Source organism: Pipistrellus kuhlii, unplaced genomic scaffold (assembly GCF_014108245.1).
Source record: "Pipistrellus kuhlii isolate mPipKuh1 unplaced genomic scaffold, mPipKuh1.p scaffold_m20_p_8, whole genome shotgun sequence".
Lineage (NCBI taxonomy): Eukaryota > Metazoa > Chordata > Mammalia > Chiroptera > Vespertilionidae > Pipistrellus > Pipistrellus kuhlii.
The window spans coordinates 49,795,583-49,820,489 of NW_023425584.1; the positions used below are offsets into that span (position 1 = coordinate 49,795,583).

Consider the following 24,907-nt stretch of genomic DNA (forward strand, 5'->3'; position numbering starts at 1 on the left):
CCCGGGTTCGATTCTGGTCAAGGGCTTGTACCTTGGTTGCGGGCATATCCACAGTAGGGAGTGTGCAAGAGGTAGCTGATCAATGACTCTCTCTCATCGATGTTTCTAACTCTCTATCTCTCTCCCTTCCTCTCTGTACAAAATCAATAAAATATATTTAAAAAAAAATAAAAGCAAAGGGAGGGTGGGGAGAGCGCCAGAGAGGGGGGAGCATGGATCCCTTCCAGTTCAAGGGTTCCTTCGATGGGTGTCCAGCATTTGTCCTCCCGTGGTGGGGAAATCATGCTAATAAAACCTCTGTTTGCTTTTCTAGGTGAGAGTTACGTATGTGCATCAAACGAACCATTTCGGAAAGTTGATTACACCAAAAACATTAACCCGAACTGGTCTGTGAACATCAAGGGCGGGACCACCCGAGCCTTGGCCGCTGCCACCTCGGTGAAAAGTGAAGTGAAGGAAAGCAAAGATTTCATCAAACCCAAGCTGGTGACTGTGATTCGAAGCGGAGTGAAGCCCAGGAAAGCCGTGCGGATCCTCCTGAACAAGAAGACCGCACATTCCTTTGAACAAGTCTTAACCGACATCACCGAAGCCATTAAACTAGACTCAGGAGTGGTCAAGAGGCTCTGCACCCTGGACGGAAAGCAGGTACGGTGTTGCTGGCCCCCAGCTCCCCGCCTTACTTTTAAATTCTCCTTGATCCATGGCAGCTACATGCTTGACAATGTGAGCTTTGTATCTGCTAGATATCTTAATTGTTCTACTTGACAGGGTGTGTGTGTGTGTGTGTGTGTGTGTGTGTGTGCGCGCACTCATGCATGCATGCATGCATGTGTATGAATTAGCCTTTATCATGAAAGGTGTAAGCGGCTCACCTGTCTCTTTACACAAATGTCTCAAAATTATATAGAGAGAATTCTATAATTCTTATGGACACTGGAAGGGAAACGTAAACTTGTAAGGGAAAAGTGTCCGTTGAAGAGGCTGCCTACATTAAGTGGGGATGTTCTCTACTGAAGAATAAGAACACCTAGTGACTAGTAGAGTCATCATGGGTTTGGGAATGCCACAGAAGTAAAAAATTAAAGATATTTAGCATTTTTTTTAAGCAAAGCGTTTCCTCCCCTCTCGTGTGTAATATGGAAAATGCATTTAAAGGAAAATATTTTCATGAGAATGTTCATATGAATTTCATACGGAAGAATGGAGGTAATTAATTAGCATTTCTGAAAAAACACACACATAAATTACACAGGGAAATGCATGCCAAATTATGGTAACAATATACCAGGAACTCTAATGGACTAAAAAAAAAAAAAGGGGGCAAATTGCAAGTACGCATGAATAACAGTTACACAAATACCGAGTTTTGCCACAATCAGATTATCATTCCTAAAAAGAAACATGTGGTTTCTGAAGTGTATTTTCCCTAGTTTCAATGAGGTTAAATTGTCTATATTTACATTGTATAAACATAGTTTCCAGTATTCACTTTGTTTCTTCATTTCATTTTGTTTCTTCTCTTGAAAAGAATTTATTTTGAAGTGTTTGGCTCATGTAGTGCTGAAAATGAATAATACTAAACACTGGAGCAAAAATGTCTTCTGGTAGGGGGAAAAATCATTTTCTAAGACCAGATCTAGTTACTATGTTGCTTCCTGAATCATTAACAAAATTTAAAAAATAGTTTCCAAAAACTCCAGTAGAGTTTAATGAAGTTGTGACTTCTCTAACAAATTAATGATTAGAAGGCAGCCTGCCCCAAGACAGGTTCAGATGACTGGAAATAGCCACTTTACAAGCTGATTTATTCTGCAAGTAAGTGACCACAAGGAAAAAGAGAGATTTGATAAGTCAAATAGCTAATTCTTGGTGGGCACATGGAGAATAGGAACTAGAGAGACAGGTATTATATTTAAGATGCCTAATAAAAGAAAAAAGGAAAATTATAAGTATGCCAAATTAGAAAACCTAAGTGGCATATAAATAGTACATGCAGATGAGATTTTAAAAATTGAAACTTATTTGGAAATCTCCAAATGAATGTTTTGTAGGGAAATTTTAAGTGAAATAAAAAAGTTGAATGTCCAATTGAAAAAGAAATCATTGAAAATTTAATAGTTATCTTAAATTTATCTTTGAAAAAAACTCGACTAGAAATATTTATATGGAAAAAATGTTGACTAAAACACAGGCAATCCAAAATTATTAACCTATTAAAAAATAATATACTGCTATGAGGAGGATTTATGACAGCAATGAAAGGATGACTTACTGTTAAGAAACCTGTCAAGCCGAAACTGGTTTGGCTCAGTGGATAGAGTGTCGGCCTGCGGACTGAAAGGTCCCACGTTTGATTCTGGTCAAGGGCGTGTACCTTGGTTGTGGACACATTCCCAGTAGGGGGTGTGCAGGAGGCAGCTGATCAATGATTCTCTCTCATCGATGTTTCTTGCTCTCTATCCCTCTCCCTTCCTTTCTGTAAAAAATAAATAAAGTCTATTTTTTAAAAAAAGAAAGAAACCTGTTAATATACAGGATCTAGAAGATAAAGTTTTTATTGCACACATAACCCCCAAAAATATTCACAAAAGCACTTGACAGAATACAAAATCTGAATTCAATTAGAGATTTAGTAATAAAAATGGAAAATTCCCTAACAAACTAAAAAAATCCTCTCTGAAACCAAAGGTCTGTGTGATTGGTACACAGATGAGATACTGGAAGTATTTCTATGATAATCTGGTAAGGATGCCTGATACCAGCAGTATTCAACATTCTTCTATACATTCTTCCTGATTTTTATTTATAGTTTAATTACAATTTCAATAAGAATCTAAATTATTTTTGGAGGGGCAGGGGGATATACACATGACAAAGTGATTTTAAAAGTTAATCTGGGGGGGAAAAAAAGGCAGGAAAATTTTGGAAATAATGATTAACGGGCTCTCATGCTACCAGATATTAAATCACTTTTCTCATAGTATAACAAAAATAAATTCCAGGTGTTTTAAAAATATTGATGTCAAAATGAAACCAAGAAACTAAAGGAAAAGATGTCAATGGTTAGGTTGACATGGGAATGGATTTTCTAAGCATAAATGTAGTGGGAAGATCACAAAGGAAAAGGTTGGTTAGACAACATAAAAATTAAAACTTTCTAGCTGTTATCAGCAAGGATTATATACTTTTACATTAAATCATAATAGTTTAATATGAAGAAAAAAAAACACCTTAACACTGCCATGGCAAAATGAATTAAACACCAAACCGACAATTTGAAAAGGTAGAATTATAAATACTAAGTATAAGAAAGTTCAATCTCACTAAATAAATATGCATGAAAACAATATGATCTTTTTTTATATTTAAAGTTGACGTGTTTTTGAAAAAGAAAATGTCCATTATATTTTGATATTCAGTTAATTGGCATTCTCAACGAATGATGGAAGTGTAAATTTCATAATCTTTATGGAAAGCAGTTTGTTTTGTACAACTATACAAATGTCCTTTCCATTTGACCTAATAAATGAACTTATCCTAAATAACCTGAGATGCCAACATAATTATGTATGAGAATTCATCCCAGCAATAAGATCAAAATATTGAAAACAATTCAATTTTAAAATCCCTAAAATAGAAAACAGTTAAATAATATCACCATAGAATTCATAGGGGTGGCCTTTAAAAGTTGTTCGGGGTCCATTTAAAGACATGGGGAAATGTTAAGTGAAAAGGGCAGGAAATAAACTCTGTAGTATGGTTTCAATTTTGTGTTAAGAGAGAGAAGTAGAGGAAGAATTTTTTTAAGAACTAATTCAGAAGGAAACACAGTCATAGTTGCCATCAGAAACCTAGTACTTGCGGTTCTGATTTCGACTGCGTCTTCCTCGTGTCTGTTTAAAAGCAAAAACTCAAGCGCTGAGAAAGAAAACAAAGACCATTTCGATCAGATTGTGGAAATTAAAACATTATGAGTTAATCCTTGAAATTTTGGCATGTGGCTATAAAATGTTTCAAGCATCACTTTTGTTACTGTTTAGGTCTAAACATTATTTACCATGTGCAAAGAGAAGAGATATTTAAAAACCTTCAAATAAGATTTCTTGAGAAAAATTAGATTTTGCTTTTCATAGGCACAGTTTTGGATATTGTATTTTCAGAGTGCCAGGTATCCTTCAAAGCTACAGTCTTCTTGGCATTGATTCAACATCTGTACTCTGGATGGACTTGCTATTTAAAACGTCATGTCTGTTGTGTGGTTAATATGTTATAAATATAAAGAGGACATTAAATCTTGCTTTGAAGTAGCATAAGAAATTTGTCTTATGCTTAAGATGAATGCATATCTTTAAATGGGCATTGTTTGTTCTGATTTTACTTTATAAATTGATTTTTTTTAGGGGGCATGTAAAACGAGCTGCTTTCTGAAAATTCTCAAGAAAAGGACAGCTTTGCTTAGGTGAAGAGAGAGGCATGAGAAAAGAAGTAGGATCTGCTGATGAGTTGTTCCTGCAAAAAATTTTAGGCCATCTGCCTCAACTTCTTATGTGCATTCCTACTCAGATTGGTCGTTTTCATCTTAAATTAATCAGATCTTCGACACAAGCAGAGATAAGCAGTTTCTAGGCAGTTCACTATGCAGTCACCAATTCCATTTCTGGTACCCATGTTAAGAGTTTTAAGGGGCCCTGGTTATCTTTTTTATGTGTTTAAAAGCTTTCCCTATTGAAGAGGCAATGGATGGTGTGGCATGTGCTAGTAGCATTTATGCTGTTGACACAACGTCCTTTGAGTCTTTTCTGTTAAAATGGATAATCACGTCTTCCTAGTGGTATTGACTCAGTTTACAAGGCTTGACGTGGTGAGTACAACTAAATCACGTATTCTGTGTCTCTTGTGAAATCAAATCAAATCAAATGTTAGGACTTATCCATTCTAACTCTTGAGTTTGCTCTAGTGTAGAGCAGTGTCTCTCAACTGGGTGTGTTTTTGCTCTTTGGGACAGTCAGTGGAGTTTGGAGTCATGCTTTGATGCCACAACTGGGGATGAGGATTCTACTGGCATGTAATGGGCAGAGGCCAGGATGCTGCTGTCTAGCCTACAGTACACAGGACAGATGACAGACACAACGTAATTCTTGGGGGCCCAAAATGCCAATGGTGCTGAGATTCAGAAAACCAGGTGTAAAATAAGTGAAGTGATTCAGAAGGAAATGACACTTGTTTGAATGTTAACTTTACCAATGAGGCCACATGCTAAACTTTATTTCAGTACTTATCGATTTCCCCATAACCTGTGTGTGCACTTTTCATCTCATTGAGGCAAGTATGTTGGAATATCATGATGTATGGTCTTCGTTGTCCTGGGTTTCCATTTATTTGTCTTGTTGTGTAGGGCTGACATGTAGTTGGGGAGAACAGCTTCATAGGCAATTAAAGATGGTTTTGTATGTATTTAAAGAAAGCCTAAGAAGTGATGATTTTTATGGAGTTTTAAATATTTAATACTTAAAATGATGTGATGAGAATCAAATTTTTTTTTAAATCCACAGCCTATGCATTTATAGATGGGGTGACTAGAAAAAAAGGATCTATCAGTAGAAGTCATGACTATTCTCTTCAATAATTTTTTTACACTTGCAATTCATCTAGATTAAATGCTTCACTTTCGTTTTTCTCTTTACAAATGGAACCTTGAGCTTTTACATTAAAGGCATTATATAGGACAACAGGGTTTACTTTTTTAAATTCAAAAGTCGGGGGGGGGTGAGTTTCTTATAATAAACTGCAGCAGGGGAGTTCTTTTTTTAAAAAAATGTCTTTATTCTGTTAAGGGACTGAAAGGTCCAAATATAGCTTTTGTCCACATGTGTAAAAAATTCTAACTTTTAGCTTTCCCAGAAACAGCAGAGTTTTAACATAAAAGAAACATATTTAGTGGAATTTTGGAACAAGTTGATTCTTGTCATGGGCAGAGGCAAAACAGACTCAGAAATTGCTAGCAGTTGATGCTTTGGGGGTAAAGTACTTCCAGACTTTGGGACCACTGCCAGCCTTCAGATGCCCACGTGCAGCGGGTTCTCCTTGGGGATCACGGATGCCTCCATGTTACCAGTCATCGTACGGCTTATGAAGGTTTCCATCCTCACTTTTAAAAAAGTTTGTTTCATAAGTAGCATAACATAAATATATTTATTTTGTACCTGACTAACTTTTCTGGCATCAGTTTCTTAGTAAAGGTTCATTTTCTTTGTAATGACCCAACCATTCTTATTTAAAGCAATCTCTTCTCAAGAATTGCTGCATAGAAATCAAACGGTTGAGACCTATTTATAAATATTTTCTACAATTCATTTGATCCTTATATAGTATTTCCTTGAATTAGATGAGGACAGAGTTTGATTCTTAGTGCTCATGTTGCTCCCAATGCATGGGTTTTATTTTATGTTTTTGGGTGGTAGAAATCCAGACAACTGTGTTTTGTCTGACTAGATACCTCCATACCTCTGAAGGATGGTTCACCCTGATCTATTTCACGTAATGGAAAATTCTCTCAATCAGGAATCAACGGACTACAGAAGGAACCATAGTGGAGTTGTCTCCCCCCCCCCCCCCCCCCCCCCCCGAATAGTAGGAAGCTCAGGTAAAAGAAAGGCAGAAAACATTCATTTTGTTCTTTGATCCCTGATCCAAGCAGAAAAGGTTGAGGGAGGCTTAATCTTGATTTTTAATTTAATGAACACCTCCTTTCAAGGAGTGGGAAGAAAGAAGGAAGAAGTTTGTTGAAGTAAAGTTTGTGTTTTGCCATTCTGGGATCCATTGTATAAGCAGTTTCCCCAAACCTTTAATAAGATCTTTTCCCTTTTAATGGGAAACTGGACGCAAACACAAAAATGCTGTTCCTAATTACTGCAGTTGCAAATGAGCAGAATAGATGCTCAAGGTGTAGGTGAGATGAAAATGACATCACTGTGAACTCTTGTTTCTTTATTTATTCTTTTGGTGTCTAAGCTGGAGTAACGGAGCGTAAAAGGTTGTGTTAAATTCATTTCAATTTTGTTATAAATGTATTTGTCAGTGGTTATAATAATAATTATTACAATGTATACTTTGTTGCATATGGATTTTACAATGCTTAGAATAATAGCTAGCAGCCTAAGTAGCTAATAAAGAGCAAGTAGCTTCCTATGTTAGGCATTTTGATAATGCTTTCCATTACCCGTCCCCTCTCATCCTCACAATAACCTTGTGATGTTCTAATTCCTATTTTACATTGGGGAAATGGAAACAGAGAGAAATCAAGTAACCTGTTCAGAATCACACTGCTGGGGGAGCTGGATTCACACCCAGGAAGTGTGCTTCTAGCCCAACCCCCCAACCCCCAACCCTCACTCCCCACTCCTCACACCTGTGCTCTAAGCCCTCTGTGGGCGGGCTTTGTGAAGGTCATCCGTGATAATGAGGAACAGGACAAATAACTAATAAGCTAATTGGATTATTTTATTTTAAAAACTGTGTTTGTAGGCTTTTAGAGTGATGCAGTTTTATCTGGGGGTTATCTACATGTGGTAAGATTATTCTTTGAGTAGGATCTGAAACATGAAAAAATAGGTTAAGGAATGATTATATACTTATCAAAAAATAACAGTTATTTTATAGGTTTAATTTTTTAAAAATCAAGACTATGACCACACAAAATTTAGAAAATATAAGAAGAAATAAATATACAATCTTTCCATTTTAATATTTTTTATAACTATTTCTATTTATTTTCATATACATGTTTTCTTTTTACTAAAGAGACTACTGCAAGTAAAATCAGTGCATTTCTACTGGAAAAAATTTAAGCAATTCAGAGAAATGCAGAAAGGGAAAGTTTTTCCTCCCACATCTGCTCTTCTTCACAAACCTCATTCTACTTCTTAAAGGGAATCACCAATAACAGTTTTGTAAATGCAATTTAAATATATTTGTATACATAGTTTTTATATAATGTGGCTTTTCTCTGTAATTTTGTATCTTATTTCCCTCCATTCATTAATCATATTCTTCCATGTTACGTAATCTTCATATTTCATACTTAAGTGACTGAATACTATTCCATTGGCTATGCATCCTAATTTATTTAACCTATTGCTCGACATTTTGGTTTCCAGTTTTTCATTCTTTTAGTCTCTAGTAATTTTTTTGTCTGTAGATTTCAACATGCCTTGGATCATTTCCTTAGGATAGATTCCTAAAGGTTAATTACTAGAAGAGACTCTTAAGTGTTTGGGGGCTTGAGAGATATTATCAAAGCTGTAGACAAAATTTTGTCCTCATTGGCAACATCATGGCCAGGTGCCCAGTATTTCCGTAGCTGGGAGAGACTAGTAAAGGTTAGTTGTGACAGCCAGGCTCAATGGGCATGCTTAATTTGTTACATAGAAAACACACGTTCTGTGAAATTGAAACCCACCTTCATGCATTCCTTTTATCACTTCTACCTTTGCTACTCTCTGTTCTAGAAAAATTATTTGAGGAGAAAAGCCAGTTAACTTATGTATCAGCTTTATGCCAGAGACCAGTGCTCAGGGCTAGTCTTGAAAATGTTAAGCTCAGTAGGGAGAACAAAAAGGGAACTTTTAAAGCAAGTAAACCACATTATGAAACTACCAGTAGCTTTGCACAGGAATCCGTGTGCCAGTAGCTCTCTGCTGCCCAGTGGCTCCCCGCGGCCCAGAGGCCCTCCATGGCTGGGGTGGGACGCTTGCCTCGTCAGTGCGGTGACGAAGCAAGCATTCTGCCAGGCCGCTCACACTGCCTGCTCTCAGCAGCCAGCCCCCAGGACAGGGGACTCCTGCGTGGCTGAGGGAATTGGGCGCTACCATCTTTATGATGGAGTGATGGTTAACTTGCATATTACCCTTTTATTAGATAGGATGTGGCCTTAATCGTGAACTAAGAGACCCTAATGCTTCAGTTAATGTTTGCTTTCTAACCTTTGTAGATGCCCAAAATCCCGTATTTAGTGAATTCTGCTAAAATTTGCTTTGTGATATTTTGAGTCAAGATTACTTGAAATGGATACTTTGTGAAGTTCATTAATGGCTTTTGATGGGTCACTACTAAATTTTACATTTGTTGTTTTTGTAAAATATGAATGTCTGCTAATCCCAATTTCTACCACTATGTGCAATATATGACGTTGTATTACAAGTTTTATTGAACTTCATGAGAGGGTCATTTATTCATCATGCTTCATGAGAGCAAGGACAGGTGCACAGTCAGTATAGTATTTTAGAATGTGCAACTGATGTGGAACATTATTTAGTCCAGCTTGCTAATTTTATAAAACCTGTTGAAATCTGTGCTGCTTCTCTTGTCAAGTAAAGCCTGACTCAAAAGCTTGTTTGTAGGTCACGGTGCAAATTTCATGACCTCTGCTTTGGCCTCTTCTTATTAGTTCTTTTAGTTGGGGGAAGTATTCATTTTCAGCCTTGTAGTCATTGACTCTTTTAGAGCAAACGTTAAGCTTACCCATGGTCCTCCACCTTCTTAGGAGATAATTGAATCTAAACTGAAAATTACTTTGTGGGGGGAAAAACGGTGTTAGAGTCTGTGTTGGGTTTTTTCAGTAACCCTGCACAATTTTCCAGATTTGAAAATTAACCTCTTGCAGGTTTTCGTTTTTGGGTGTGTTTAAGTAAGGAAGAACACCATACTTCAAACAGTGAAATGAGCTTCCATGAATGTTCTCCGTATATTATTTTTAGGACGTTTTAATTGTAGCGTGATGCAGCTGCCAGACTCCCGGCACAGAGTGTTGGAAGACTCTGTAGTCATTAGAGGTTCGCCTCCACAGAAGTGCAATTCTCTGAGCAGGGAGGCTGTCAGAGATGAAGCAATGCTTACCCAAAAGGAACATTCTGTTTTTTGTTGTTGTTTTCTTCTTCTTTTTCCTTATGTACTTCAGACTCTCCCTATTGTACTTGAAATAGTAAAAGTTTTATTTTAAAAAGGTTTTGTATGGCAAGCGTCTCTAATTGTGAGCATAAAGACATTTGATGGTATTTGAAAATACTGCTCTCCTCACATGCTACATCATGAAAATGCCATCGTAAGTATGAGTTATGGGAGGTTTTTAAATACCTGTGTATTGGTGCTTATTAGAACTGACATCAGTTACAGGGTTGTGTTTCTGAAGGATTAAGTTTATTAAACACCTAATCTTTAGGATCACTTGTGGTATATGTTTTCAGTGGTTAAAAGATTATGGCTGACACATGCCATTGTGAAACTGCAAATTAAAAAAGTTTTCTTTTTATAAATAAACCAGAGGTTGTGTAAATGGAAACTTGTAAAAGCCCCGTTAGGTTACTGAGTCCAAATTTTATCATTGTATGTCTTTTTCACTTAATCTAGTAGTCCAGATTTTTACATGTAGACAAAAAATGTAAAGGTTTTAAACTCTTTTTGGAAGTTTTAAAACTGGTTTTCACTTCCAGAGCACTCCTGCTCAAGCAGCACCAGTGTCTTTCTTAGTCAGTTCCTGAGAACTCCCAGGAGTCAAGAGAGTTTTGGCCAGTGTGATGTGTGCCCGGAGGGACTGACTATAGGCATTGGAGTCAGAAAATGCAAATCTAAATTTGATTTACATATATTCATTTCACCACTGCATTATAGTATTGAATGAGGCAAGGTTCATGCTTAGGCATCAAGGAATGTCATTAAAGATTTTTAATGATGGGGAAGGACATCTGTAGTGCCAGCTATTGTGGCAGGCTGTTGACACATGTTGTCATTTGTTCTCACAATCAACGCACGGTAGATATACGGCAATATCGTTGTGCGGGAGTGTGTCAGAGCACGTCGCAGGGCATCTCTGAGTGCCAGCTCGGTCAGAATGAAGAGGAGACGAGTCCCTGCTCTTGAGGTTCCAGAGACTTGTTGCTCTTTGGTTTATGTTAGACCCCGTGGATATGGCCGTGTACTTACCCTGTGAGGCTGCTTTTGACCCAGACTTTTTTAAACTCTCGGAGCTATTTCTAAAAGTCAAAGAAAGATCCGTGTTACTGTTCTGACAGACATGCATGTGGCTTTGGAATGGCCAGCATAATGACGTAGGTATGCATGTCTGGTTGAGTGGAGATTTTTTTTAATTGAAAAGTTAGACAAGGACGAGATTTCGCTCAGTGTACACGGCATTTCCAAAGGGTAAACCTCATCGGCGGGGCTTTGGGTTGCCACGGAGGACCTGTAGGATCAAAGTTGCACCTTAGGAGGTTTACTCTGGACAGTGTGACATGGACACACGAAGATGAGCAATCCCAAGGCGGGAGGGGGCGCTATTTCAGGTAATATGCTCTCAGAGGTGTAATACGTTACACAGTATCCTGATTGATAATGGTAAGCGTTTCCTAAACTCTATTCCAGGTAGGAAGCAGACGTTCCTAAAGAAATTTAAGTAGTTTCAGAGGGGACAGGTTTGGTTTTAGCAGGAAATAAGAAAGATGGAATGGGTCTGGGACTGGAGTCTAAGTTTATAGACAGAAAGTGTTACTTGGTTAACTATTATATCAAATTTTCATAGTGCCTAGAAAGAAGTGGTATTTCATTTTAAATTTTAGAGTTTAAAAAAGAGCCTTCATGTTCCCTATGCTTTTTGTATTGCCAAACTATTTGAAAGGTTTGTGGCAGGATGGGTATCAGAATTCGTACTCAGAAGCAATGCTGGAGTGTAGGTAAACACTGCCTTTTCTTTTTATCTTTTTTTTTTTTAATTTAAGTATAACTAATACACAATATTATACTGGCTACATTTGTTTCAGGTGTGAACAGTGTAGTGATTCAACATTTTTATACCCTATGGTTTGATCATCCCACTACTTCTAGTAATCATCTGTCGCTGGGTAAACTTAAGATGATAACACTGCCTCTTCGGTGCCTCCTGGACCTGTGACAGCCTCCCCTCCTTTCCCAGCACACACCTGACATGACCCAGCAGTGGTCCGTGACCGTGAGGCAAATCTGTATTGAGGGAAACCTGTTACCTTAGTGTGCCAGTCCTGAAACCTTCTGTCTATAATAACACGTTTATTCATGTTGATTTAAAAATACAGTCACTGTGACAACTAAGAAACTTGAACAAAAAATTGCTTCTTGGCAGCAATAGATAAGAATACCTTTCTGTGAAATTATTAGAGTGGCATAGAAAAGAAATGGCCCAGTCTCGGGAGTCTGAAATAATAAGATCTAGTGACATATCTTTAGAATATTGATAGCTTTAAAAATGTAAATGCTCCTGGGCTTTAGCTAGTAAAATGTGATCAGAAGCATATTGTTAAAGTTATTGTTGAAGACCTAACTCTACTTTATTTTTTTTTTTATATATATAATCCTCACCCAAGGATTTTTCTATTGATTTTTAGAGAGTGGAAGGGAGGAGGCAAGAGAGAGAGAGATGAGAGGAAGGGAGGGAGGGAGGGGGAGAGAGAGGGAGGGAGGGAGGGAGGGAGGGAGAGAGAGAGAGAGAGAGAGAGAGAGAGAGAGAGAGAGAGAAACATCAATGTGAGAGAGACCCAATGGTTGATTGCCTCCCATATGCTGCCTGACTGGGCCAGGGACCAAGCCTGCAATGGAGGTACATGCCCTTAGCTGATCCTCTCCACTGAGCCAAACCGGCTAGAGCCCTACTTTATTTTAAAAACGAATAATGATTCAGCTTTTTTGAAGTTGTATTTGCAGTTTCATGCTGATATTGCTAGGATAATTTGGTGACATGTACAATTTTGAATTGTTTATATTGTATAATAGATTCTGGTTAATGGCTTCCTCAAACTATTTTCAGAACAATTTAGGCATCAATATAGGGATTTGAGAGAGCAAGATTGTAGACATTTTGTCTGGAGGGTTTCTATAAATATAGGCATCTATATACTTTATGTATATTCTATAGAAATGCATATAAAATTTACTTGCTTGGCAAACATCCAATCTGCCAGTCTACTGAGTCTGGACTCTAAAGCAAGGCTGTAGTGTTCAGCGTGTGGTCGCAGAGCGTCTCTAAGTGCCAGCTCCGTCAGAATGCAGAGGAGGCGATGTCCCTGCTCTCGAGGTTCATATCCTCTATTGGGTGAGAAAGTCGAAAACATGACATAATTAGACAATGACAAAGGGCTAGGAGACATTGCTATACAGCTAAAGGCTGGACGTGTGAACCAGGGTAGTAGGGAAAAGTTCGTGAAAAATACGGAATGCAAACTGGGCTACAGCTGGGGAGATGGATGTGGAGAGACTGTTTCCCCCATTCCCACCCCACTGCCACCCTCCCAAACACAGGCGGCAGCAGAGGAGAAAAGCAAGAGTGAGTGTGAATGGCGGCACCAAGGGGGATGAAAGTAGTATCAGGACATAGTAGGAAATGAGTTGGGAGAAATTTGGAGCGGGGAATGGGCTTAAGTTCAAACAGAAGGCTATTCGGGGTGGGGGGGGGAGGATAATGCCAGCTTAAAAATATATATATATATACATATGTGTTTGTGTGTGTGTGTGTGTGTGTTAATTTTAGAGAGGAAGGGAGAGAGAAATAACATCAGTAATAAGAGAGAAACATTGATTGGCTGCCTCTTGCATGCCCCACAGTAGGGATTGAGCCTGTAACCCAGGCATGTGCCCTGACTGGGAATCGAACCATGACCTCCAGGTTCATAGGTCGACACTCAACCACTGAGCCATGCTGGCTGGGCAAGAATGTCAGCTTTTGGTGAAGCAAAACTGTGCTTTGGGATCAGTCTGTCACTGGACTGATGCTAAAATGAGAGGAGGACCACACAGCCAAGCAGGAGACCCACCCAGCAGTCTAGGTGTGGTCCAGAGAGCCTGGCAGATGTGGACAGAGGCAAAGGTGTGAAGCAGAGAAATGGACTGAGTGCAAGATCTGAAACATGGACCCCTGGGGACATGGGAGAGGGCTAAGAGCAGCACAGTGCCCTAGGTAGTTAGTTACCAAGCCCCAGAGCCGGCTACAGGTCGTACCACAGACATTTTTTACAGTCCTTGTTTCCTAATGGGCCACTGAAGGTCGAACAAGCAGAAATATCGAGACTGATACGGCCTGGAAGCTTTTTATATATATATATATATACATGGATGTAGCTATATATTATATCAGTAAATGTATGCCTTCTACACTACGGCAACCATTTTATTTAGGTGGTATGGCAATTTGTCATTAAGTCTGAGGTAGCACAAAAGCCTAGCTCATTTTCATCTAGGATTAAATTTGTTTTTTAAGACCCACTTTATTGTTGGCCTGATGGGGTAGAAATAACGTTTTTGTTTATTTACATGTCACAAATTGCTTTTGTGGGAGTTTTGCGGGGAGATTATATATATATGTGGTTGTGTGTGTGTGTGAAGAAAAACTTTTTTTTTTTTTAAGTAAAATGTAAACCCAATTTTATGTAGCAGATAATCCTTATTTTGATGTTAGGCTAGTGTGATCTCAGAAAATGTGGCAGAGAACTACCTTGTGACTGGAGCAAATTTTGCAGAATATTTGTAAGAACCTGTGCCACTCTCCTCTGGAAAAATAGCCGAGTTCCCTCTGAATGTTTTTCTGGGTCGCCTCCAGCCATCCTACGGTTCCAGAGGGCCTGGAGGCGCCGTTCTCGTCCCAAACCTTTTGAGTGGAGATGGGAACCCCGTAGGAGCCTGGGCAGACATTCTTGGCACCGGGGTCTCCTGCTGCCCCTGGGCAGGCCCCTCCTTCCCCGTGCGGGTGGTGATGGGTGCTGCCCTTCCCTCCTGGGCAGAGGCGAGCTTCCCTTCCTTGGGACTCACGCTCTGAGTCACAGTGGAGGAGTCCTGTGCGCAGGACTGGCTATATAATTTGTGGGGCCCAAAGCGAAATGAAAAAACGCAGGGCTGCTTATTAAAACACTATCACGAATTTCAAGACAGCCACATCACACTATGAAAGCAAGCCTGGGGCTCCGTGCACCTTGACCTCTCTCAAGGTCTTAGGAGGCTCAGGTGGGCTGCCTTGCCTTCCATCTAGATCAGGGCTTGGGGACATCCGGCCCGCAGGCTGTACGTATAAGGCTTGCAAGATCATTTGTCAGGAACAAGGCTCCCCAGCCCTGGCCTGGATGGAGAAGGAGCAGAGACAGGCTGCTTCTCCTGCCTGCTCCTCACACGCCTGCCGTGGTCCAGCAGTAAGGAAGCAGGAAGGAGGGTAAGGGGGCGGGAAGGGGGGCGAGGGGGCGGGAAGGGGGCCGAGGGGGGGAAAGGGGGCTGAGGGGGGGGAAGGAGGGTGAGGAGGGTGAGGAGGGGGGAAGGGGGGTGAGGAGGGGGGAAAGGGGGTGAGGGGGCGGGAAGGGGGGTGAGGGGGCGGGAAGGGGGGTGAGGGGGCGGGAAGGGGGGTGAGGGGGCGGGAAGGGGGGTCAGGGGGCGGAAAGGGGGGTCAGGAGGGGCGGAAAGGGGGGTGAGGAGGGGAGAAGGGGGGTGAGGAGGGGAGAAGGGGGGTGAGGAGGGGGGAAAGGGGGTGAGGAGGCGGGAAGGGGGGTCAGGAGGGTAAGGGGGCAGGAAGGGGGGTAAGGGGGCAGGAAGGAGGGCGGCAGCTCCCCCAGCCCCTCTGTCCTCAGTTGGTTTTGTTCGGAGGAGCATTGTTCCCAGAGGACAGGTTGACTTCTGACAGTCACGTGCTAGGTTGTGTGCTACTACCTACATATGAAGGCTGTGAATCCGGGTGTGCAGGTGGGACTGCACCTCGAGTGTAGAGTAGTATTAGGGTTTACTTTAAGGAACAATTGCAAGATTGGGGAGCCTTACCTGCCCTGGTACAGTTGCTTTTCGCTATTCCCTGTAGTTAGGTTCGATCAAGTTCCCACAAGCACTGAGTTAGAAAATATATGATCTTGCTTTATGTGTGTCTCTGTTTAAAGACACCTTATTGAATATATATGAATTCATTTACATGAACTTAGGGGCAACAGCTCTGTGTCTCATGCCCAAAGGGAGTGTATCTGACACATGCATTTTCTCCGTAAGACACATTACACTCTTCCTTACATTCTTCCTGGGCTTAGGGACATGAGACAGCACTTCAGCCCTGTACCGGGGCCACTGAAAGCAGAGAACCAACAACAAGCACCAAAATGTAAATAATGTAGCCACACTACTAAATAGGCCACTCAAAATATAAGAACTGAAACCACTCAGCAGAGCCTCACTGTTCACGCTCAGTCGTGGGATGTGCTCCTTGGGCAGCTCGAATTTTTCACCACTGAGCACATGTCAGCAAATGACCCCAAAAGCGCCACAGGAATTGATTTAGGGGCTAAAAATAAATGTCAGCAAGTAGGTGAATTTGCAAATACAGACGCTGCTGATGTGGATGTTCGAATGTATTTTGAATTTTAGCTCTTAGGTCATCATGAGCAGGTCTTTATAAAGCAAAGCCATCTATCAATGTGGCAGAAAGAGTTTACTGCTGGTTTCTAAAGGGATGATACAGCAGGATGCTATGCATTCACAAGGCAATGTGTCAGACTTCCTAAAGTAAACTTGAAATGCGTATCCTTCCCTCCGATAAGAGGACGAGAAGAGGTGGTGTGGGTTTGATAACTAACTGTGCTAATAATAATCATTAAGTGTCACCTAATTACAATGGGCAAAAATAAAAGGTCCAACTAACAGTAGGTTACATTAGTGTCAGATCAAATCCTCTTGTATAAACAAAGGCCATAACAATGGGAGGGGATGGGAAGGGTTCAGATGGGAAGAGGGGATAAGGGCTTTGCATGCCTTTAAAAGAACCTGAGGAATGGCCCCAGATGTTGTCCCGTCTCTAATTATGTCATGATTAAAAGAATTACTTTGGAAAACAGAGTTCAGTGAGTATTTGTGATAGAACGTGGAAATTTAGAAAATGAATGACACATTTTGAAAGCATTCTCGTCTGAATGTCACTTGTGTGTTCCAAATATTTTGAGATGTTCCCGTGGAAGGAATTATTTTGTGAAATAAGTTAGATAAGGCAGTGCTAGCTATGTTAAGATAACTGAAAAATATCTTGAAGAAAATGTTAGTCACTCATAAGAAGCAGTTTGTTATCTACTTGCCTGAATGTGTGTAGTGAGGGTTCACATATCAGTGTTTCATTTTGGTGGTGGTTTTTGTTTGTTTGGTTGTTTTTTGTTTTTTTTGGGGGGAAGGGGTGTTTTTTATCTCACTATGTTGCCTTATCGCCCCTGAAACAATTCTGTCCAGTGGTGGTGGCACAGTATCGTAGAGGCTAGACATCTTGCTTTCTTGCTGCAAAGGTTTGTGTTTTTTTAAAAATTATTTTTGATTTTTTTTTTCAGAGTGGAAGAGAGAGATAGAGAGCTAGAAACATCGATGAGAGACATTGATTAGCTGCCTCCTGCATACCCCCTAAATTACAGTTAAAAAGTAGCAACGAAAATAATTTTATAGTTGGGGGTCACCACAACATGAGGAACTGTATTAAAGGGTGGTGGCATTAGAAAGGTTGAGAACCACTGGCTAGCACACAACTGGAATTCACAAGTTGTATCAGTTGTGTTTTGTTGCATACTAAATCACCCCAAACTCAAGGGTGTGTATAAGAAAGGGTTTCTTTCTCATCTTAGTGATGGCTGCAGAAGCTCACTGATCCCAATGAGCTGCAAGGGAGCCTGCAGTGGGATGGGGCTGGCTTAGCTGGGGCAGCATTCCTCCACATTTTCATTCTCCTCCCACCTCAGACCAGCCTGGGTATTCTCATGGTACACTAGCTCCTTGATTAATGTCTTTTCATTTAACTTCATCTATATATATAAAAGACTAATATGCAAATTGTCCCCTCAAAAGTTTGACCAGGAGTCTAGGAGTTTGATCACTTGCTATAATGTGCGCTGACCACCAGGTGGTGGTGTAGAATGAATAAAAGTCCCCCTCCCTCCCTGCCCCCCAGGCAGGCAGGCAGCTGCTGGGGAAGGGAGGCAGGCTGGTAGCAGAAAGGCCCTGATCAACCCTGATCCCTGGCCAGGTCTACCTGTGCATGAATCTTGTGTACCAGGCCTCTAGTTTTGTTATAATGTTGAGGAGAACATTGATTCTTATAACTGTTATAACAATGATTCTATGCTGGGGACACTATCTGTGGAATGTACAGATTCTCCCCACATCTTCGTGGGTTTTCTCCAGAGACCCTGGTTTCCTCCCACACCCCAAAAGTGTTAGATGAATTGGTCTGCACTGTCCCAGTCTGAGTGAATGTGGGGAGTGCAAGAGTGGCCCCTCAGTGGAAGGGCATTCTGTCCAGGGTGAGTCCTGCTTTGTGCCCAAAGCTTTTGGGAGAGGCTCCAGCCACCCGCAGCCCCATACTAGATAAGCAGGCTGGAAAATCATCATCTGGTTTGTTTTTACTCATCTTTTTAAGATGTATGTTAGCTCACATTTATCTCAACATTGACTATTAGAAGTTATTTGGGCCTTTATTTAGAAGTGTGGTGATATTATTGTAACCAGAAATATGCTGTCGGAGCTTAACGCTTGCTTATGTCCGTAGGTACGATTGGTTCCGTTATGCATCCTTTCACTTAAAGTCTCTGTTTCAAAGAAGTTATCAACGGTGTCAAGTGAAGACTTTTTCTGTATATCACAGCACAGGGAGCAAGTGGAAATGTGTCTTATTGACTTAAAACATTACATCTGCCTCATTCTGTTGGCCACAGTGAATCATGGCTAGGCTCCTGTGTCAGGGGTAATGAAATACACACAAGAGACGTGTGAGCAGAGAGGCAGGAAGAATAGGAGTCAGTGGTACCACCTATCACGGAAGCCTGAAACATTGGACACTAAGATAGAATAGTTGGGTGCTCTGCCTGATACTTTCATTAGGACTATGTGCAAGAAATTTTTTATCTCTGCCTATTACTCATCGGCAATAATATCTACCCTTCTTCATAGATTAGTTATTGAGATCAATGGTAATAAAGTATGTGAAAGTAGATTCAAGGCTATCCAGTATCATAAACCACTAATAAATAGTAATTTCTCTAAGCTTTGAGCTCCTCAACCAAGGAGCCTGGGTCTGGTTTCTGCCTTGGTCACAAGCGCAGTGGGATTTGGGCAGGGCAGGTAACCTCCCTGTGCCTCAGGTCCTGCTGGTTTGAAAAGGGACTGAGCGTCTTTTCCACGCTCTGAGGTAGCTGGGAGGATTCCGTGAGGTACACTCTGTGTAAACCTTTTAGCTGGGACCCATTGTAAGTGCTAAGGGAAGCATGTTTTGCTACAACAAATAAAATATAAAGTTGCCATCGGGCCAACTAAAGGCTCAGAGATCTCTAAGGCAAATCTAAGATAGGCGGTATGTTTTGCGAATTTAAGAATCTGAATGAAAAAGTTCAAAGGGTTATATCCGCTTTGGGAGTTTTCAAGTCTCAGCTTTTTAAATAAGAGAGCCCTGGCTGGGTGGCTCAGTTGGTTTGAGCATCATCCGGTATACCCAAATGTGGCAGGATCGCTTCTGGGTCAGGGCCTGTACCCAGGTTTCAGGTTCCATCCCCAGTTGGAGCATATTCAGGAGGCAACCAATTGATGTTTCCCTCCCTCCCTCCCTCCTTCGTGGCTTCCCTCTCTTCCTTTTGTCTTCCCTCCCTCCCTTCTGTCTTCCCTCTGAAATCAAATAAATAAATAAATAAATAAGAGGATTAATTTGCAAAAAAAAATCAACATTTACTGTGGGCTAGCCACATGTACAGGAATGTGTTAACACCTAGAAAAGATGTTAAGATATGGTCTCCAACCTTCAAGAAGCTAGCAGGCAGTTGGGAAAAGCAAAACTTGTCCCATCTGCCGAAACTGGTTTGGCTCAATGGATAGAGCATCAGCCTGCGGACTGAAAGGTCCCGGGTTCGATTCCGGTCAAGGACATGTACTTTGGTTGCGGGCACATCCCCAGTAGGGGATGTGCAAGAGGCAGCTGATTGATGATTCTCTCTCATCGATGTTTCTAATTCTCTATCCCTCTCTCTTCCTCTCTGTAAAAAATCAATAAAGTATATTTTTAAAAAATAAAATTAAAAAAAACTTGTCCCATCGAAGTGATGCCAGCGATAAGTGATATGGTGCGGACTTAACTTATAACGGATATAGCTATGAAGGAGCACCTATCCAAACTGCTGGGCAGGTGCCAGTGCAGCGCGGTCCCTAACTTGATAGCATGGTTCAGGTGACTGCCAATTGGTTAGCCACATCCTTGTGGGGTTCTGTGCTCACTTCCCAGCCGCAGGGGATTGAATCTCGGCCTGGGCCGGGGTGGGGGTGGGGGTGGGGGTGGGGGGCGGGGCTTGTAGTGGAATTGAGAATCCACAGAGGGAGAGGGGAGTGTTGTAGCTGAGGCTGCAGTGCTTCTGCAGACTCCTTCCCGGGAGAGTGCAGAGACAGCCAGGCCAGCACATGCTGTGGGTCTCCTTACAGAGCCAGCGCATCCTGTGTCATTCACAATGAAGTGGTGTTGGCTGGTGCTCGGGGAGGCGGATACTGGTGTAGCCAGCATATGGCTCTGCATTGCCAGCGCTAATGCCGGCCAAACGTATATTATTTGAGCATGACTATCTCTGCAATCTGAGTTTGTTTCTTAAGTATAATTTCAATGTTTATGGGAAATGCATTTTGATTGCCTATTTCTTATTCAAGTGTTGTGGTTTATTTACATTTTTTGGCAAAATGTCACAAGTAAGATATGCCTGAAAAATGTCACTACTTAGTTAGAGCTTAGATTAACATAGTCTATAAAAGTGTGGGTCCATATTTCAATATGGAATAAAAAGGAAGCTTTAAGGAACAATTGTATCCAATAGAATCAAAGACTGGTAATAAGTCAAAGACAGGAATGTAGAATATCATGTCCGCTTCACAAAAACCATATGCATAATGGGTTTTTCTTTTCATCAAGTATATTAAAGCAACAAAAGAAATCCTAAAGCCAGACAGAAAAGGGAGGATTTGTTAGGTTAGCGTCTCTATTTGTGATGTTTTAGTTCCTTATTTTTTTGAATTTTAATCTCCTACATTTTAGAAATTAGCTGCCTTTTACCTTGTTCTCTCCAGCTGACCGGGGCTGAGGGGAAATACGCCACAGGCCTCCCTCAGCAAAAACGGAGGCTCCTCTGCAGCCTCGTGGGTCGCTAAGGTCTGGGAGCTGTGATGGACCTGCCCAGGGCCCACATGGCCCAGGGCAGCCGTGGGGAAGCTGGGTGGCAGGCAGGAGAAAGGGTCAGAGTCGCTCGCAAACCCGCTGCTTGGGGAAAATGGACTTCTTCACAAAATGTTTTATAGTTTCCATGGACTGTGTCCTGCCTTAAGCTCAAGGGTTGAAGATTAGTCTATGTGCTAGGGAGAAACTTAATATGTCCCATTTATCCTTCCTTTTCTTTTCCTGTTTGCTTTTCACAGAAATCCCTGAAGGTACTGCAGCTTTATTTTTTATTTCAAAAACGTTTTTGTTATTGTCAGTGTACCCTTTTAGACACTGAGCTGGGGAATATTAGAAGAGGTTAAAATAATTTGTTGATAATAACAATGGAAAGATCGGAACTGGTAAATAAGTGTACTAGATTATAGCACACATTTATCATATCTGTGTACTTACTGGTTTTCAAAACCTTTGTAGAATGTGTAGAGAAATTGGTTGGGGAATTTATGCATTGTTCAGATTTTAAAAGTGTTTTCCTACTGAACCTAATTATGGGCAAGAATGCTGCTTATTCATCCTAGTTTATTCAAGCATGCAGATTCAGTTAATTAGCTATTTCATTTGTGGTTTTAAACCAAATTGCAAACTGTGTGTGGCTTTGGATTATCTGGCTTTAGGGTGGCAGAAGTTGGCATGGCATTTCTTTAGCCCAAGGAGTTTTGTGCCTCTTTATTGAATTTATTGGGGTGACACTGGTTAACAAAATTATACGGGTTTTAGGTGCACAGTTCTACAACACATCGTCAGTGTGCTGTATTGTGTGTTTAGCACCCCAAGTCAAGTCTCCTCCCATCACCATTTAACCCCACTATACTTTCCTCCACCTCCTCCCATCTCCCCCCGCCACAATCACCACTACTGTTGTGTGTGTCTATGAATGTTTTTTTACTCAACCCCCCACCCTCATCCCCTTCCCCCGACAGCTGTCAGCTTGCAAGAGTTTTAATTACATCTTATTTCTTCCTTCTTAACGTGGGACAATATTTCATTAAATTCTCTGAAGTTTAACTTTATACAAATTTTAGGGTGATTCATGCTAGCCTCCCTCCCTCAGATCGTGACTCGTTTTCAGAGTTGTATTGGAAAAGCTTTGTAAGTTAAGCTGGACTATTTAGAGTTTGGCACTTGGCTGTTTTCCCAAAGACTCCATTGGTCTCTGCCAGCTGTGAGTGTGATGACAGGGTTAGGGTTTGTTTCTCAGGTGTTGCTGTTGGTGTTTCATTTTGAGGATCTAAATGGGGGGAGGAGGGGAAAGGGCAGTTAGAGGGGAGTGCTGAAACAGAAGAATAAGTCTTAAAGTTTGGGTTCTTATGAGATGGATGCCATTGAAGACACCTGGTCCATGGGGTTTTGCTAGTTTCTTAGCCTTTCTATTTTATCAGCATCCTTAAAAAGACCAGTCTATGGGAACATTGACTTTGTCTTCTCAGAGTTTTCATTGAAAGTATCTATGAAAACTGTGTGCCACAAAGGAGAATATTAAAGCTATTAAGGAATAGAGTGGGATAAACTTGAGGTACGCATCCATTTCCTAGTAGGAAAAAAATATATAAAGGACTCTATTTGACTCTAGAGCAAATGCAACCTGCTTTACCAAGGTTTGAAAGAGGCCTTTGAGACTTTTTTGTTTGTGCAGTTTGTCAACTGTTTTCCAAGACAAGGACCCTTTCCTCATGAGAGGAGCATGATTTCATGCTCTGGACTCTGATTGCTGCGGAGAATCACACAGCTATGTTTATAACACACTAAATTGGCTCCATCTCCAGTTTGAGGTTTAATGCTTGACATGCTAAATGCTTCCGTCCTCTTGTAGGAGAAATTTCTGTAACAATGAAATCATACTGTGTCCAGCTAAACTAGTGGAGTATCTTTTAGGAAAAAAAAAATCATGAAATGTCTGAATTTTTGCCCATTTCTAATGAAAAAAATTTATGAAACTGTCTTGAGTAAAATAATTAGTGTAGTTTGCCTTTCATTTTCTGCATTGCCACATACTCTTCTGTGAATCTTTCTTTCATCATTCTCTTCTCACTCCCTTCTTAAATCTGCAATCAGTTTTCAGGAGCACATCTGTCATCATCTTGTATATAATTAATGCAGTGTCTTCGGTGGTGTCATCTGAATTACTCAGCAGGGATGATGGGTTATTTGAGATGTCATAATTGACCCCAGACCTTCCTTCTCTGAAGGGTAATAGTAAATAATGGTTTCTAAACAATTGCACCCTTTTCAGTTGAATAGAATTAGGAGAAAGAATAAAGGGAAGGAGAGAAAGAAGGGAGGGAGGGAGGGAGGGAGGGAGGGAGGGAGGGAGGGAGGGAGGGAATGAAGGAGAGAAGAAAGGAAGAGAGGAAGGGCAGAAAGGAGAGAGGGTAGGAAAGAGGAAGAGGGCAGGGGGAGGAAGAAGAGAAGGGATGAGAAAGGGAAGGAGGAGGACCAGTCAATGATTCTCTCTCATCATTGATGCTTCTATCTTTCTCCCTTTCTCTGTGAAATAAGACTGATGAATTTCAGCAGATAGGTGGGGGTAGGGGGTGAGGGGAAGAGATTAACTGGGGAACTTATATGCATATATGTATAGCCCATGGACCTAGACAATAGTGTGCTAAAGGCCTGGAAGGGGCGATTCGGGGTGGAGGCAGTCAATTCGGGGTAGAGGAGGATGCATACACATGCACACACACAAAGGGGACATCTGTAATATTTTCCACAATAAAAATAAATTTAAAAACAAAACAAGAAAATGTACGTTGTTGTTGTTTTCAATGAAAATATTCAGCAGGCGTGACTCAGTGCTTGAGCATTTACCTATGAACCAGAAGGTCAAGGTTAGATTCCCAGTCAAGGAACATGCCTTGCTGTGGGCTGGACCCCTCAGTGTGGGGGCTTGCAGGAGAAAGCCGATCAATGCTTTTCTCTCACCATTGATGTTTCTGTCTCTCTTCCATCTCCCTTTCTCAAGTCAGTAAAAAAATATATGTTTTTAAAGGAAGGAAGGGAAAAAAGGAAGGAAAGTAGGCAAATCCTTCCTGGCTGTTTTTAGTTTCTGTTGTGTTCTTTATTTGTTATTCAGCATGCTAAGTTTCTATCGAATTTGTTTTCTTTACTCATGCTTCAAATTAGAGTCAGTTTCCTCCGGTATTTGTTGACATCAGAATTGACTTCAAGCATTTTACTTGTGGAATCTCTGCTCGAGTAAGCAATAAGCCAAGCTTCAGGGGAAATAATATATTAAATCGAGTATTATTTGAGCACCCCTAAATTCAAGATCCTATACTTAGAAGATGGAAAAGTCCCTAAGATGTGGTTCATAACTTCAGTGAACTTATGTTTGAATTGTCTAAATAAGAATAAAGAAACAGCTTCATTAACAAGGACTAAAATCCTCAATTCTGTGTAAGGTTTTTCTTAAGAAGAGCCTCAGAAGGGCAGTGAGATAAGATGTTTGAAGGGATGCTGACTCAGTTTCTCACTGTGTCCCATGTGCTTGGTTCTTGCTGGATCCTGACTCTGATCAGGTCATAATTAGTTTTATTCCTTAAATACTGCAAATTGTACACCCTTGTTGTTCAAGCCCATGGTGTGGAATTAATTGCATTGGAAAACTGGACTATAGAGGAAGTAGCTCTTATTCGAGGGAGTTGCCTGTCTGCAGCC

General features: G+C 40.8%; 1 protein-coding gene across 7 annotated transcripts in view; it reads left to right on the forward strand.

The window, feature by feature from the left end:
* The window catches only part of DCLK2 (doublecortin like kinase 2), a 134,021-nt gene that overhangs the window by 23,320 nt on the left and 85,794 nt on the right, over positions 1-24,907 (forward strand). For all 7 annotated transcript variants that reach the window (XR_006740647.1, XR_006740648.1, XM_045576456.1 and 4 more), the window contains exon 2: positions 314-648. Coding sequence is in view for 5 of the 7 variants with exons in the window: in XM_045576456.1 (XP_045432412.1) it covers positions 314-648 (335 nt within the window). In the remaining 2 variants the exon portion in view is untranslated. The remainder of the gene's footprint in view (positions 1-313; positions 649-24,907) is intronic.